This window comes from Lepidochelys kempii, chromosome 23 (assembly GCF_965140285.1).
Source record: "Lepidochelys kempii isolate rLepKem1 chromosome 23, rLepKem1.hap1, whole genome shotgun sequence".
In the NCBI taxonomy this organism is placed as follows: domain Eukaryota; kingdom Metazoa; phylum Chordata; order Testudines; family Cheloniidae; genus Lepidochelys; species Lepidochelys kempii.
This window is the reverse complement of record NC_136402.1, coordinates 12,651,592-12,666,595: the sequence shown is the minus strand read 5'-3', so window position 1 is coordinate 12,666,595 and position 15,004 is coordinate 12,651,592. Positions and strand designations below refer to the sequence as shown.

The following is a 15,004-nucleotide window of genomic DNA, read 5'->3' as shown; positions in this document are numbered from 1 at the left end:
GCGTTTTATATGAAACAATGTTGAAAAAACAAGTGTGTGTGAGAAAGACACATATATAAAATAATATAAAACTACTTTGAATGTATTTTGAAAGGGTTATTTATAAATAGTGAACAACTTGGCTTGAACATACACTCATTTGAGGTTGGAAGTGATGGGTGTGTGTTGCATGTTTTCCTACTTTTTTTTTAAATTTATCTGTTTGTCAAAAACTTTACAAAAATTAAGAGGCCCCTAATACATCTTAAACCAATAGGTGCTAATTTCCAATAAATATAAAAGGTTAGGAAGAAATACATTATTTGAGTATATGGAATAAGGGAAATTGGAATAAAATTTAGGCATGTAATTCCATTAGGGCCAGCCTACCAGTTTTTAAAGACAAATGCTAAAAGAATTGTGGAGAAAGAGGACATTTTATTCCTGGTCCAAATTAAGAAACAAATAAGGTTAACTGCTGAATTTACACAGGTATTGTAAAAAAGTTGATAAAGAAACCTACATACATGCTCACTGGAATTAGTATTTTATCTTTACTTTACAATTTAATATGCTCTGCTGAATAATTCCATCAAAAATCCATGGGGTTATAAAATCCTTGTGATTGGTTTAGGAAACTGTGATGCAATTTACTGTTCAGTGACGTGTGATTCCACAACAAATCACGTGGTTAAAGAATCCCTTCTGATTGGCTCACCAGTGATGGGTGGTTTGCTGTAAGACTCCAGAGCAGGGGGTTCTGCAGTTTGGTTGGTGACAATCTGTGCTGTGAAATGCTTTTCTCTTCTCTCTGTGCTTTTAAAAAAACTTTCTTGAATGTCTCTGTAATGATCCCCACTTCTGGTACCACTGTAAGAGGCTGACACCCACCTATCGCAAGCACCCCCTGGTCAAGTGCGTGGATGCCCGCAGTTTTTCTCCGCTCATGGTGCCCCCATTGGCTGCTGCACTTGTCAGGCAGGTCTTCAGTGACTCAGCCCAAGTCTGTGTGTGAAACCAACAAACCTCTTCTGGGGTACACAGTCCAAAATGTCCTGTAGCTCTCCCTGGGCTCAGTCTTTAACAGTCCAATAGGGCCCGTCCTGGTACCTTCTCCATTGGTATCAACCTCTAACTCTTCCTGCTCTGACACCCCTAATTAGTCCAATGGTGGCCTGTCTCAGTCCCCCTTCAGCTGGTACATCTTCCTATAGCCCTCCCTGGGCTCAGTCTTTAAGCAGCCCAATGGGGCCCATCACGGTACCCTCGCTCGATCTGGCTAGGTTGAAAGGTTCCTACTCTGGAATTGAGCAGCGCCCCAAGGGCTTCTTCCCTGGGACTCCTTGCCTCTACTTGCGCCACCCTCTTGGACTCAGTTCACTGACCACAGCTCCCCGCTGAGTCAGTCCTAGGGCAGCCCCCTTCCCTGCGGTGTCACCATTCTAATTCCCTTCCTAATGGCATAGCCACTTCCCCCAGAGGCTGGTGGGGAACCTAGTCCCACCCACTGCTTTGGGTCCAAAACCAGGGATCCTTGAAGTATAGCAGCCTTGTGCTGCGCCCCTTAACTAATTGCTGATCTACATTTCCTTGGGCCACTTCCTCATAGCTCATCTTAGTTGAGCCCTGGCAGCCAGCCAGAAGCTATTCTCCAGCTCCCAGGCCCTGCAGACAACTGCTTGCTTCAGCCACAGCACCCAGCAGCCAGCCAGGAACGCCTTCCTCGCTCCTCGAGTCCCTGCCAGCACAGGGTTTGCATGACAGCATGAGTGAAACACTGACCGTCTGCCCCCTTGGTTGGGGGGAGCTGGTGCAGAGGCAGTGGGAAGGGCTGGGGGGCATCAACAGGTGCAGAGATAGGGGGAGAGATTATGCAACGGGTGCTGGGGGGCTACGAGCAGATGCAGAGAGGCGAAGATGGGAGTGGGTGAGGTTTACCAAGCTAAGCCCCGCCAGATGGTACCTGAGGCTGTCCCTGCGGTGAGGTGCATGGGGCATGAATTGTAGCAGTTGCCATGGGGTGCAAGGTCTTGCCAGGAGGCTCATTTCATACCCCTCTGGGCTCTGCACAGGTGTCTTCTCACACCCCTTCCTGTACTCGCGAGTCTGGCGCATCATGCGTCTCATGCAGGAAACCAGCCGCTGCAGCTTTGGCCAGCCTGAGAAATGAAACCCACAGATTGGAGAAGCCCAGAACCAGGATCTCCCTTCCCCACTGAGCAGTCCTCATTGAGGGGGGCCACACAGCTCACAGCGAGGGCTGTGGAGATGGTCTCCAGGGGTTACGGGACTGGGAACACAGCGCTGCTCGCCCTGCTGGGCTGGCTCGGGGGTGAGTGCCCTTTTCTCCTGGTGTTCAGCTGCACAGAAATATTAAAAGCCTCATAAATAAGGTTTCTTTGGCACCTTTTACTCCAGAGCCTTTCCCTGGGAATCCAGACACCTGGGTTTTATTCCTAAAGTTGGGAGGGGAGTGGGGTCTAGTGGTTAGAGCAAGGGGGTGCTGGGAGTCAGGACTCCTGGATTCCGAATGGGATGATATGATGTGGGATGCTCCCTTCCAGTTGATGTGGATGATGTGGGATGCTCCCTCCCTTGACCTGGGTTCCCACTGCTGTTCAGCTTCAGTCAGTTCCTTAGGTGCAAACCTGCACTGGGTTAACTAAAGTGCTGTTTGCAAGCTGAGTAAAAACCATGCCAGCTGGCGTGTCTATACTTATCTTGGTTCCGTTTGTTCCTGTTCTCGCAGGGGGAAGCTAATATCAAAACTGCCAAAATCAAAATGAGAACATCTACATTGGGTTTGCACAGGTTCAACAAATTGGTTTTTGAAGTGGTTTCAGTTGCAATAGTGCAATCCATGTATAGTGCAGGTCACAGGCTCACCCATCTGTGAAGGAAGGAATTATGGGTAGAGTTTCTACAAATAGATTAAGCAATTTGAAAGGGAGGTATATGTTCAACTGGGAAATCGTCATATTTTTTGTGAAGCCCTTGCTGCAAATAGTCTGAGCTGAAGAGAACTCATTACCTTTATACAGTTAGGATTTTAAGCTGTTAAAATGCATATTCTAAGCCCTAGCTCAAGAAAACAGCTGGTCAGCTCCAGGTCCCCAGAAGACAGGGAACATCCCACTGTAAGCATATGTGAACATAAAGGATGCTAGAAAGGACATTCATGGGTCAGACCTAATCTCCCCTTCTCTATGTCTTTATTCCCATGGTTCACTTGTAGGTTTGACCATTTCAGAGCAAGCTCAGCTCCGAGTGGTGAATGGCTCGAGTCACTGCGCTGGGAGAGTCGAGGTGCTTCACAACCAGCAGTGGGGAAGCGTGTGTGATGTTGACTGGGACATAAACAATGCTGGAGTTGTGTGCAGGCAGCTGGGTTGTGGGATGGTGTTGTTAGCCCCAGGGTGGGCTGAGTTGTGTGCAGGCAGCTGGGTTGTGGGATGGTGTTGTTAGCCCCAGGGTGGGCTGAGTTTGGAGAAGAGTCTGACCCGCATCTGGCTAACTGAGGTTAACTGCACAGGGAGAGAAGCTGCCCTCACGGAATGCTGCAGTGGGCCTTGGGAAGACCATAACTGTAACCACAGAGAAGATGTCGGTGTTGTGTGCTCAGGTAACCCTCACCCATGACACATATGGCACTGTGTGGTGAGTACTGTGCTGCAGGGAGTAGAGCAGCATGTGTTACTCAACAGGGGTCATTCTCCCCTCTGAATCAGCCCTGACCCCGATGTCCCAGACTGGCCTGAGCTGGGTCTTTCCTGCTGAGAGCTAAAACTGAGGCCCTGCCCATTCTCTCTCTCTTGGCACTTTCTCAGCAGTCCGGGAGTTAATGCTGGGTCTGAATTCCAGGTGAGGTGAACACCTGCAATTCAGACTGGACACAAGTGGACACAGGATTCTCCTCACTTCCTGGCCCAAAGTTTTTTTTGCTTCAATCCCCAATGTCTAATGCTGAGAGTCGCTGGGCAGGTCCCACAAGGTGTTGAGATGTCAGTGGGATGGGAGAGCTCCCAGCATTTCTCAGGGGGCGCTCAACACTCTTCAGGGCCCAAATGTAGCCAGATCGTACATGATCTCAATACTAGTTTCCCCATCAATCTGTGTCACTGGGCAGAATATTCCCCGCCCTTCCACCTCCCTGTTCAAACAGGAATTAGTTCAGGGGCATCCTGTGGCCTGTCTTATGTAAGAAGGCAGACAAGGTGATCACAATGATCCCTTCTGGTGTTATAAACTATGGCACAGCCCTACCTCTGCCTTTCCTCCCACACCCCAGGGCCTGCTATGTCCCTTGGAGTTTGGCTTCTCCCCTCTGCCCTGGTTCTGCTCCTGCTGGTGTCTGCCCCCATCATCACCTGCATCCTGAAGAAAGGAGCCCCCACCCTCCCTGAGCCCCTGAGAACTGGCAATGGCAGCAAGGGGCAGCCTGAAGAGGACCCAGCGATGGAAGAGGAGTCGGCTATATACGCCAGTGAGTAACTGTCATTTGTGGGTGGTTCGGTTCAGACATTCAGCTGGGTCATTCTGGCAGCAATGTCTCTGGTCAGCCTGAAAAACATAAGTCTGAGTCCACGCCCCAGACTCAAGGACTCAAAGAAACCTTGGACATCTTTCATTATTTGTATCCAGAAAAATGTTCCACTTCCTCGAAATTGGCGAGGGGAGGAGGGGGAATCCCATCTTTGGCTGATAATTTGCCTCTAAATGGTGAAATCCCAGAATCATGTGGTGCTACAAGGATGGGCCAAAATCATCCTCAGAGTAGCATACTGTTTGTGAGCTAAATCATGGGTAGATTGTCTATCTGTGAGCAGGAGGAAATTTGTCATGATCTTAAATCTTCACTGGCCCACAGCAGAGACCAAACAGTTTAAAATCTGGCCTGTTTGAAACTGGGTCTACTTTTGTGGCTCTGGCCTGTTGCTCTCCGAGAGCCACTGTCAAACTGTCCCACCTCTGGGAATCAGAAATGATGCTTCCGAGGTCCCTGTTATTGCTGTAGGATTTGTCCATTATTTTCAGAGCTGAGATTCCTCTGCTCCCCAGATGCCACCCTGTGCCATAGGGCAGAGTGTGCTCCGTAGCTGCTGAGATGTATGTGGGAATTATCGGAGGAAGCGGTTACAGTGTGAGTGCAGGACTCTGTGCCTCGGGGTGGAAGTGTGTGTGTGTGTGTGGGGGGGGGGATGATGAAGTTTGCCAGGAGGATTATCGCTGTAATGATTTAGCTCATTCCATGATGTCCTTGGTTCAGCTCCCTTTGCTTCTCAGTCTCCATTGTCACCGCCTTTCACATTGTTTCATTCACAGATGTCTCAAGTTTTGTGCGCACCCAGAGACCTCAGCGAGAGATGTACTGACTAGGAGGATGCCAGCAAGACAGGGATGCAGGGGAGGCTGGCCTGGATTGGGGAGATGGAAACTTCTTCTCTTAGCATCCAAAAGTTCCACCCTCCCTGTCTCTTGCACTAGTGCGTGTGAGGGGCATGTGCTGGATGGCCGTGACTATCCTTCGGGGTGAGGAGGGCTGTGCTAGCAGCAAATATCCTGACTGTCGTTTAATGGCAGGGCACATTCTGAACAGGGCTTATTTTAAATAAATTTAGGAAACACCAGGAACAGCCAATTTTATCAGCTCTATCACCTCCTTGTTACAGGGTCATGAGAAAGCCTGTGTGCATCACTCCCTCCAGTGGAGAGACTGGTGTCTCAGCTGCGTGCCGTAAACCCAGCCCTGGGAGGAACTGACAGCTCCTCTTTTAGCTCAGAGAGTTGGTGTTGCCCTTCCTCCCAAGCCAGGTGCTCTGTGCACCTCCCATTCCTCCTCCCCCTCAGGCCATGGGCTCTGGGTGCCCCCAACTCTCTCTTCTCCCATAACTTACTGCGGAGGTAATTGCCAGGGGCTGTTGTTTGTGTTGCTGCTGTGAACGGAGACACACACACACGCAGAGATGGAGAGCCCCTATGGATCTCAGCAGAGCACGGACCGTGACTTGAGCTAGGCTGCGTTACACCAGCAGATCTGCCCGTGGCTCTCCCCCTTCCCTGCCAGCATGAAACAACCCTCCCCCCCAGCGACGTGGGCGCTGCAGGCCCCGATGGCATCGCTCCAGCCGGCCGAGCCCCAGGGAAGAAGAGGAGCAGGTGGGGGGGCAGCGAAGAGGTGAAAGCCCCCCTCGGGGGAGCCCCTGGCCCCTGAGAGTCTTGGAGGGCCTAGGGGCCAGTTTTGTTCAATATCTTCATAAATGATCTGGAGGATGGTGTGGATTGCACCCTCAGCAAGTTTGCAGATGACACTAAACTGGGAGGAGAGGTAGATACGCTGGAGGGTAGGGATAGGATACAGAGGGACCTAGACAAATTGGGGGATGGGGCCAAAAGGAGTCTGATGAGGTTCAACAAGGACAAGGGCAGAGTCCTGCACTTAGGACGGAAGAATCCAATGCACCGTTACAGACTAGGGACCGAATGGCTCGGCAGCAGTTCTGCAGAAAAGGACCTAGAGGTTACAGTGGACGAGAAGTTGTATAGGAGTTAACAGTGTCCCCTTGTTGCCAAGAAGGCCAATGGCATTTTGGGATGTATACGTAGGGGCACTGCCAGCAGATCGAGGGACGTGATCGTTCCCCTCTATTCGACACTGGTGAGGCCTCATCAGGGCAGCGGGAATGTGTCTCCGTGTCACTCCCGCACCAGCTGCCATCTCCTTTGCTGGCTACTCACAGAGTTTTGTGCCTTGTATCAGTCTATTGTCCTATCTTCAGCAATGGCCAACGCCTGCTGCTTCAGAGGAAGATGCAGAAAACCCATCAGTGGGCAGCAGAGGGAAGTCCTGCCCCCAGGGGAAGTTTGTTCCTCACCCCCCCGTTCGTCACTTTGTGGCTGGTTCATGCTTTGAAGCAAGACATTTTTTGTTCCTTCTCTCCTCTCTCCTGTCACTCTGGATGGTCTCATTCTGCCGATAAATCTCCAGTCCCTATTTTACAAATCCATATCAGATCTTGTCCTCTGTGATATCTACTGGCAGTGAGACCCACTAGCCAATTCTTTGGTGTGTGTATAGAAACTTTTGATTGGTTTTAAATCTCTCCCCTTTCTGCCTCACTGAATGCCCCCTTTTACTTGTAACATAAGGGTGGCTGACTCTACATTCTTCATACTTACTTCACACTTGGTCAGATGTTTAGTTTAGTTGTTTAGTTCAGGGATTGGCAACCTTTGGCAACCTTTGGCTCGAGGCCTGTCAGGGAAATTCGCTGGCGGGCCGTGCCGGTTTGTTTCCCTGCAGCGTCTGCAGGTTTGGCCAATTGCAGCTCCCACATGCCGCGGTTTGCCGTTCCAGGCCAATGGGGGCTGTGGGAAGCGGCGGCCAGCACATCCCTCAGCCCATGCCACTTCCCACAGCCCCCATTGGCCTGGAACAGCGAACCTCGGCCAGAGGGAGTTACAATCGGCCGAACCTATGGACGCTGCAGGGAAACAAACCGTACCAGCCTGCCAGCAGATTTCCCTGATGGCTGCATGCCAAAGGTTGCCGATCCCTGGTTTAGTTCTTTGAAGTTGTTTATTCATTCTTCCTGCATCTTGACCTGAATCATTCGTCATAAGATAGTATTCTTGACAACCAGCCAATCAAGCACACTCTTTGCTTTCTATTTTCCTCGGAGAGAGACAGGTGTAATGACTAGAAGGCAAGTAGTAGCCATTAGGAGAAAGGTTTCTTGCCTGGTCAGGTCATGTGTCAGATTTATAATTTTCTAGACCCATATTGATTCCATCCACCTCAGACATAAACATCAGAAAGGTGACATGAAATGGCAACAGGTATGAGCCTGCAGTGAAAACATTCCCAGCAGCAATAACTGAATTCTTGTATCTCTAGGTGTCATAAATATAAAGGGAAGGGTAAATACCTTTAAAATCCCTCCTGGCCAAAGAAAAAACCCTTTCACCTGTAAAGGGTTAAGAAGCTATGATAACCTCACTGGTACCTGACCAAAATGGGGGGGGAGAAACAAAGGCTCTCTCTGTCTGTGTGTTGCTTTTGCCGGGAACAGAAAGGACTGGAGTCTTAGAATTTAGTAAGTAATCTAGCTCGATATGCATTAGATTCTGTTTTGTTTAAAAGGCTCATAAAATAAGCTGTGCTGAATGGAATATAGTCCTGTTCTTGTGTCTTTTTGTAACTTAGGGTTTTGCCTAGAGGAATTCTCTGTGTTTTGAATCTGATTATCCTTTAAGATATTTACCATCCTGATTTTACAGAGGTGATTTTTTTTTACTTTTTCTTCTATGAAAATTCTTGTTTTAAGAACCTGATTGCTTTTTCATTGTTCTTAAGATCCATGGGTCTGGGTTCACCTATACAAATTGGTGACGATTTTAATCAAGCCTTCCCCAGGAAAGGGGGTGTAAGGTATGGGGAGGATTTTGGGGAGAAAGACTTTTCCAAGCGGGCTCTTGGTAAGTGACCCACTGGGTTAGGGTGATCAAAGATGCTCAGATGTGATACTGGCTGCATCTCTCCTTTGTGTTCCACTGGCTAGGAAACTCGTGTGCTGTAACTACATCAGCCTGATCAGCTAATGCCTCAGGGGCACTTTGACCCTGTCTGCCTCCCTGAGCCCAGATGGCATCAAGGGAAGGGTGATCTAGCCAGGGGCATTGTGGTCAGGAAGCTTATTGTGTTCTCTCTGATCTGCACTCCCATGTGCTTTTCCTGTTAAGTATAAACGAGCAATGGTAGCATGCTGTGTAAAGTGTCTGTGGGTACGTCTACACTGCAAAAAAACCCTCATGGCAGCGAGTGTCTGAGTCCAGGTCACCAGACTTGGGCTCATGGGGCTTGCGCTATGGCTCTAAAAATAGCTGTGTCGGCAGCACTTTGAACTTGTGGCTGGGGCTGGAGCGCTGAGACCCGCCCTCCTACCAGGCTTCAGAGCCTGAGCTCCAGACCAAGCCAGAACGTTCACAAGGCTATGTTGAGCACCATAGCATGAGCCCTGCAAGCCCAAGTCTGTTGACCTGTGCTCTGCCTTGGGTGTTTGTCTGCAGCTAGACACACCCTCAGTGTGTTCTCTGCTTTACAATTACTGCCTGTATCCTGAGAGAGTTAGACTGTCACCAGAAGGCTCTCACTTCTAAGTGGAGTTCTGGGAGATGGTGTGCTAAGCAACAGGGGCGTCTGAAGGGTCAGCATTGAGACCCAGGGCTAGGCATGTGCATAGTTCTCAGGAGGGGGTGCTAGATGGAGGGACTGCACCCCAGGAGTGTGCCGAGGGACCCCAAGACTAGACCAGTGTCTGGACTCCTTTCAGGCTCCAGAGGCTTAAAACACCCAAGATCCACGGGCCAGGATTCGCCTCTCAGCTGTCTAGTGAGCACTTGAGTGGGGGCACTCAGCTCGGATCTGTGACACCAATAACACCGGGTTTAAGCAGGCACATCTCCATTAGAGTCAACAGATTTTCATTCGGTTGCCTCAGTGCTAAAATATTTGCAAATGCAGTGCACAAACCTCTTCTAACCCCTCCCTGTTTGATTCCCACCACCCCCACGCTGTCCCCAAGTAGCTAGCGCTGCACCATGGAAGTCAGACTATGTTCATCTCAATCCCTCTCGTCCCACAGGAGTTACTGCTTCAGCGGCCACAGCCTCCTGCCTCCTTCCCCCCAAATCCTGCCAGGATCCAAGGAGAGCTGTCTGTTCACAAAAGGACGGTACTGCTTTCGTGGGAGCGTGGGCCTGCTGGTGTACAAGTCAGACGCCTTCACCCTTGCCATCATGTTCTCCAACCCCTTTGACTACAACCTCTACTGTGTTGAGTTTGGCCTCGAGATCTGCCCAGGCAAAGAGCACCTTGGTGACATGGAGGAAGTCTATGCAAGGATGTACAATTATATGCCTGCCAACAGCTGCACAACGTTCAAGAAAGCCAAGCTGGGCCAATGCCAGGAAGCGCTTGTGGTCTCCGCAGGGAATATCCGTGTCACGGCCACCATGTCCAATGCTGCCAAAGCAGTCATTAAAGTGCTTGTAGAGGAAAAAGGGAACCCACCTCCCTACTCAAAGAACCCGATTTACTACAAGACACACTCCTAGAGTAAAGACTGCTGCTACGACTGACATCCAGCCTAAGACATGAAATGACTCCACATGGGCCCGATCTACAGGCAGAAATAACCCACTACTGCATAGACACCAGCGCAGGAACCTACCTTGGGACAGAACTGGCCCTCACTTATCATAGTGCTTGGAAAGAGCATAGACACTGCAAGAGGTGTCTAAGGCCAGAAGGGACCATTGTGATCAATTAGTCATATATCCTGTATAATACAGTCCAGAAAACTCCCCCCAGATAATTCCTCTTGAACTAGAGCATCTCTAATAAAATAAATAATGTCGCAAAGACAGTCTTGTAACCCTGGCTTTGAATTGGCTCCATGTTGTTCACATTATGTTAGCCGCAGGTGGGAAAGTGAATTCATAACAGGCATAAATAATGTCTGATTCTGTCCTCATCTATTGCCCTTTTAGAATGGTGTAAATCCATTGCAGGCAGTAGGGGACTCCAGATTTACCCAAAGGGAACTCAGATCTGAATATGGAGCAGTGCGCCCAGGCGAGCAAGGGAGTCCCACCCTTGCTATTACCAATCTGGTAGAGCCTATGGAGGAGGGTGTGGCAAAGATACTACCGGGTATAGGAAAGGGCCCGCCCCAAGGAGAACTCGCCGCCCCTCATGCTGCCTTACCGTTACCCCCCGAACCCCTGAACCATCGCCTTCGCCCCCCCCGACACGACCCTTGCTAACCAACCCCCAGCTATGGAGGGCTGGACCCTAGTCCAGGGGAAGCGAGGCAATCGAAAAGCTTGAGTTCCGCTGCACCCATCCGATGTGGAAGCCCCCCGGAAGACCAGGAAGGGAGGCACTGATATCGAGCCTTCCACTACGGGCACGAGTGAGATCCATCCGCTTGTGTCGGGAGGGGAAGACAGAATAGCATTGGAAAGTATAATCTCTCCTCCACGAGATACCCTCCCCGCCGAGACCCCTGAGGAAGCTCCTTTTGCCCGGATAACAGCTGAACCCCCCGCGAACCCCGAGGCGACTGTTGAGGCGGGCCCTAGAGGAGAGGCCCCCGGGGTAGACGGAGTTGTCCTCTCCTCCGTGTATGTGGAGATTGAGGCCCTAGATTTGACCCTGGTCACCCAGGGAGAAGATGATCTACTGCCAGCTGGCCTCGATCTGGGTAACCTCACCCCAGCCCCCCTTTCCCCATGCTTCCTCCCACTAATTGCCTTCCCGGGTGAGCGCCCTGCAGAAGGTGGTCCACCACCTGATGCCATGGCCGCCAAGACCACCACGGAGCCAGCGCCTAGAGTCACTGGGAGCCTCCGCCCTTATCCCTTAACCCTTCACTCTGCTCAGGAGGCACCTTCTTTTAGCTGCGAGCCTCATGAAGTCCAGAGCCTTACCTCTGCCCCCGGCCCCACCCCTATCCCTGCCCAATTCCCCTCCTCCTGCAATGTTAATGCCGCCCCTAGGGTTATTTCTTTCCCGCCTTTTGCAGATTCCCCCCAGGGAGCAGTCTTTGCACTTTCTAGTCGCGACCCATTAGGAGTTGCAATTTTTTCCCTGCCATCCCCTTCCACCCCAAGGCGTGAAATGGATTTAATAACCCCAGCCTGTCAGGGGACACCATCACAGGGCCTAATAACGTCAGCAACACTATCAGAGAGTCTCATTCACCTGCACATCCACCAGTGTGATATATGCCATCATGTGCCAGCAATGCCCCCTGCCATGATCTTCTACACTTTCCACAGTATGCATCCGATGAAGTGATCTGTAGCTCACGAAAGCTTATGTTCAAATAAATTGGTTAGTCTCTAAGGTGCCACAAGTCCTCCTTTTCTTTTTGCGAATACAGACTAACACGGCTGTTACACTGATTTCTGTGTTACCAAGCTCTGTTCTATGCGGTGTTCCTGTCGACTAATAAGCCTTCTGTTTTACACGCTGGCTGAGAGTAACGGCTGACTGTGGAGCTGGCGTGCAGGGCTCTCTGGCTTCCTCTGGGGTCCCGTCCAGGTAGACCCGCCAAGGGGAAGTGTATGGTGTGAACAGGGATGCTGAATGCTCTGAGGTCAGACCAGGAAGGCCATAGCCCTTCGGCTGAGAGTAACGTGCCCTGGACAGGCGTGCCCTGAGGGGAGTCACGCTACCTGTCTGACTTCATACAGAGCAGTTCCAGAGCATCAGACCTGTGACTGCGTCAAACCAGGAAAGCTGGGCTGTCACACACTGCACCCTTACAAAAGAAAATGCAATACCTGCCATGGTATATGCTTAGGTAGTGCCATTCAGCCTGTCCTGTGCTGTGCAGCCCCGGCGTAGAATCGATCTAGTCTGTTGGTCATCATGCAATTATATCAGTAGAGAGGGGTGCAGCTACTCCGGTATGGAAGGGCAATACTCTATACAGCTATAAGGCACCTGTCATAACCATAGGGGTAGCCTAAATTCCTCCTTACCTGTAAGGGGTTAAGAAGCTCAAGTAACCTGGTTGGCACCTAACCAAAGGAACCAATGGGTACAAAAGATACTTTGAAATCTGGTGTGGGGGAGAGGTTTTGTTTTGGGTTCTTTGTTTCTGTGGCCATTCGCTCTTGGGACTAAGAGGGACCGGACATCAATCCATGTTCTCCAAATCTTTCTGAACAAGTCTCTCATATTTCAGACTTGTAAGTAACAGCCAGGCAAGGTGTATTAGTTTATCTTTGGTTTTCTCAACTTCTGAATTTTCCCTTTGCTAGAGGGAGGTTTATCCCTGTTTTGTTGTAACTTTGAAACTAAGGCTAGAAGGGGTTCCTCTGTGCTCATTGAATTTTCTGATACTCTGTAAGGTTAACTACCAGCCTAAGTTTACAGAGGTGATTCTTTTACCTTTTTCTCTTTAAGTTTTAACCTAAGCTGGTAAGAATAAGCTTCGGGGGGCGGTCTTTCATGCGGGTCCCCACATTGAATTGAATGTCCCCACATTGAATTGAAGTTTTTACCTAAGCTGGTAAGAATAAGCTTGGGGGGCGGTCTTTCATGCGGGTCCCCACATTGAATTGAATGTCCCCACATTGAATTGGCTCCATGTTGTGTGAGCCGCAGGTGGGAAAGTGAATTCATAACAGGCATAAATAATGTCTGATTCTTTCCTCATCTATTGCCCTTTTAGAATGGTGTAAATCCATTGCAGGCAGTAGGGGACTCCAGATTTACCCAAAGGGAACTGAGATCTGAATATGGAGCAGTGCAGAATCAATAAGCTTTTCATTCTAGGTTACATTTATCATAGAATCATAGAATATCAGGGTTGGAAGGGACCTCAGGAGGTCATCTAGTCCAACCCCCTGCTCAGACCAAGGAAAAAATAACAAAGAACGAATATAAAATCCAGTGTGAGAACGGGATCAAAGTGACTCTGTGTAACACGCTCCCTCTTGAGCTACCTGCTCTCCGGGCTGGAGATGTCTCCCAGCAGTGCTCTGCAGGGAGGCAGCCAGATGCCTAAAGAAGCAGGACAAGAAAAGAGAATGACAATGTCTTCTTCCAGTTACACAGCAAGATGCATTACAGAAATTCATTAGAATGTAAAACCTGCAAGCAATGAAGGGAGCTCGCCAGTTCCAAGGAGAAGCAAGCTCCTGTGGCTTAGTAGAGAAGCATGGCTAGAGTTCCAGAGAGATGTGCCTTGAGAGCAGAATATGGAGCAGAGGTGGGCAAACTTTTTGGCCAGAGGGTCACACTGGGGTTGCAAAACTGTACGGATGGGCGGGTAGGAAAGGCTGTACCTCCCCAAACAGCCTGGCCCCTGCCCCCTATCCGACCCCTCCCACTTCCCGCCCCCTGACTGCCCCTAAGATAGCGACATGAAGGTCGCTATCTTACAACAAAAAAACTTCAAATCCAGACTCCAGCGAGAAACTGCTGAATTGGAATTTATTTGCAAATTGGATACAATTAACTTAGGCTTAAATTGAGACTGGGAGTGGCTAAGTCATTATGCAAGATAATCTATTTCCCCTTGTTTTTGCCTCCTCCGCCCCCCCAGAGGTTGTTGTTAAACCCTGGATTTGTGCTGGAAATGGCCCACCTTGATTATCATACACATTGTAAGGAGAGTTGTTACTTTAGATAAGCTATTACCAAGAGGAGAGTGGGGTGGGGGGAGGTATTTTTTCATGCTTTGTGTGTAAAAAAGATCTTCTACACTTTCCACAGTATGCATCCGATGAAGTGAGCTGTAGCTCACGAAAGCTTATGCTCAAATAAATTGGTTAGTCTCTAAGGTGCCACAAGTCCTCCTTTTCTTTTTGCGAATACAGACTAACACGGCTGTTACACTGATTTCTGTGTTACCAAGCTCTGTTCTATGCGGTGTTCCTGTCGACTAATAAGCCTTCTGTTTTACACGCTGGCTGAGAGTAACGGCTGACTGTGGAGCTGGCGTGCAGGGCTCTCTAGCTTCCTCTGGGGTTCCGTCCAGGTGGACCCACCAAGGGGAAGTGTATGGTGTGAACAGGGATGCTGAATGCTCTGAGGTCAGACCAGGAAGGCCATAGCCCTTCGGCTGAGAGTAACGTGCCCTGGACAGGCGTGCCCTGAGGGGAGTCACGCTACCTGTCTGACTTCATACAGAGCAGTTCCAGAGCATCAGACCTGTGACTGCGTCAAACCAGGAAAGCTGGGCTGTCACACACTGCACCCTTACAAAAGAAAATGCAATACCGGCCATGGTATATGCTTAGGTAGTGCCATTCAGCCTGTCCTGTGCTGTGCAGCCCCGGCGTAGAATCAGCCCGGCGTAGTAAGTAACAGCCAGGCAAGGTGTATTAGTTTACCTTTGGTTTTCTCAACTTCTGAATTTTCCCTTTGCTTGAGGGAGGTTTATCCCTGTTTTGTTGTAACATTTAAACTAAGGCTAGGAGGGGTTCCTCTGTGCTCATTGAATTTTCT

At 49.8% G+C, this 15,004-nt stretch overlaps 1 protein-coding gene across 1 annotated transcript in view; it reads left to right on the top strand.

Annotated features, from left to right (window-relative positions):
• Positions 1–2,247: 2,247 nt before the first annotated feature.
• The window catches only part of LOC140901854 (scavenger receptor cysteine-rich domain-containing group B protein), a 31,001-nt gene continuing 18,244 nt past the window's right edge, over positions 2,248–15,004 (top strand). The window contains exons 1-3 of the mRNA XM_078850360.1: positions 2,248–2,311; positions 3,215–3,404; positions 3,462–3,601. Of these exons, the coding sequence (XP_078706486.1) occupies positions 2,248–2,311; positions 3,215–3,404; positions 3,462–3,601 (394 nt within the window). The remainder of the gene's footprint in view (positions 2,312–3,214; positions 3,405–3,461; positions 3,602–15,004) is intronic.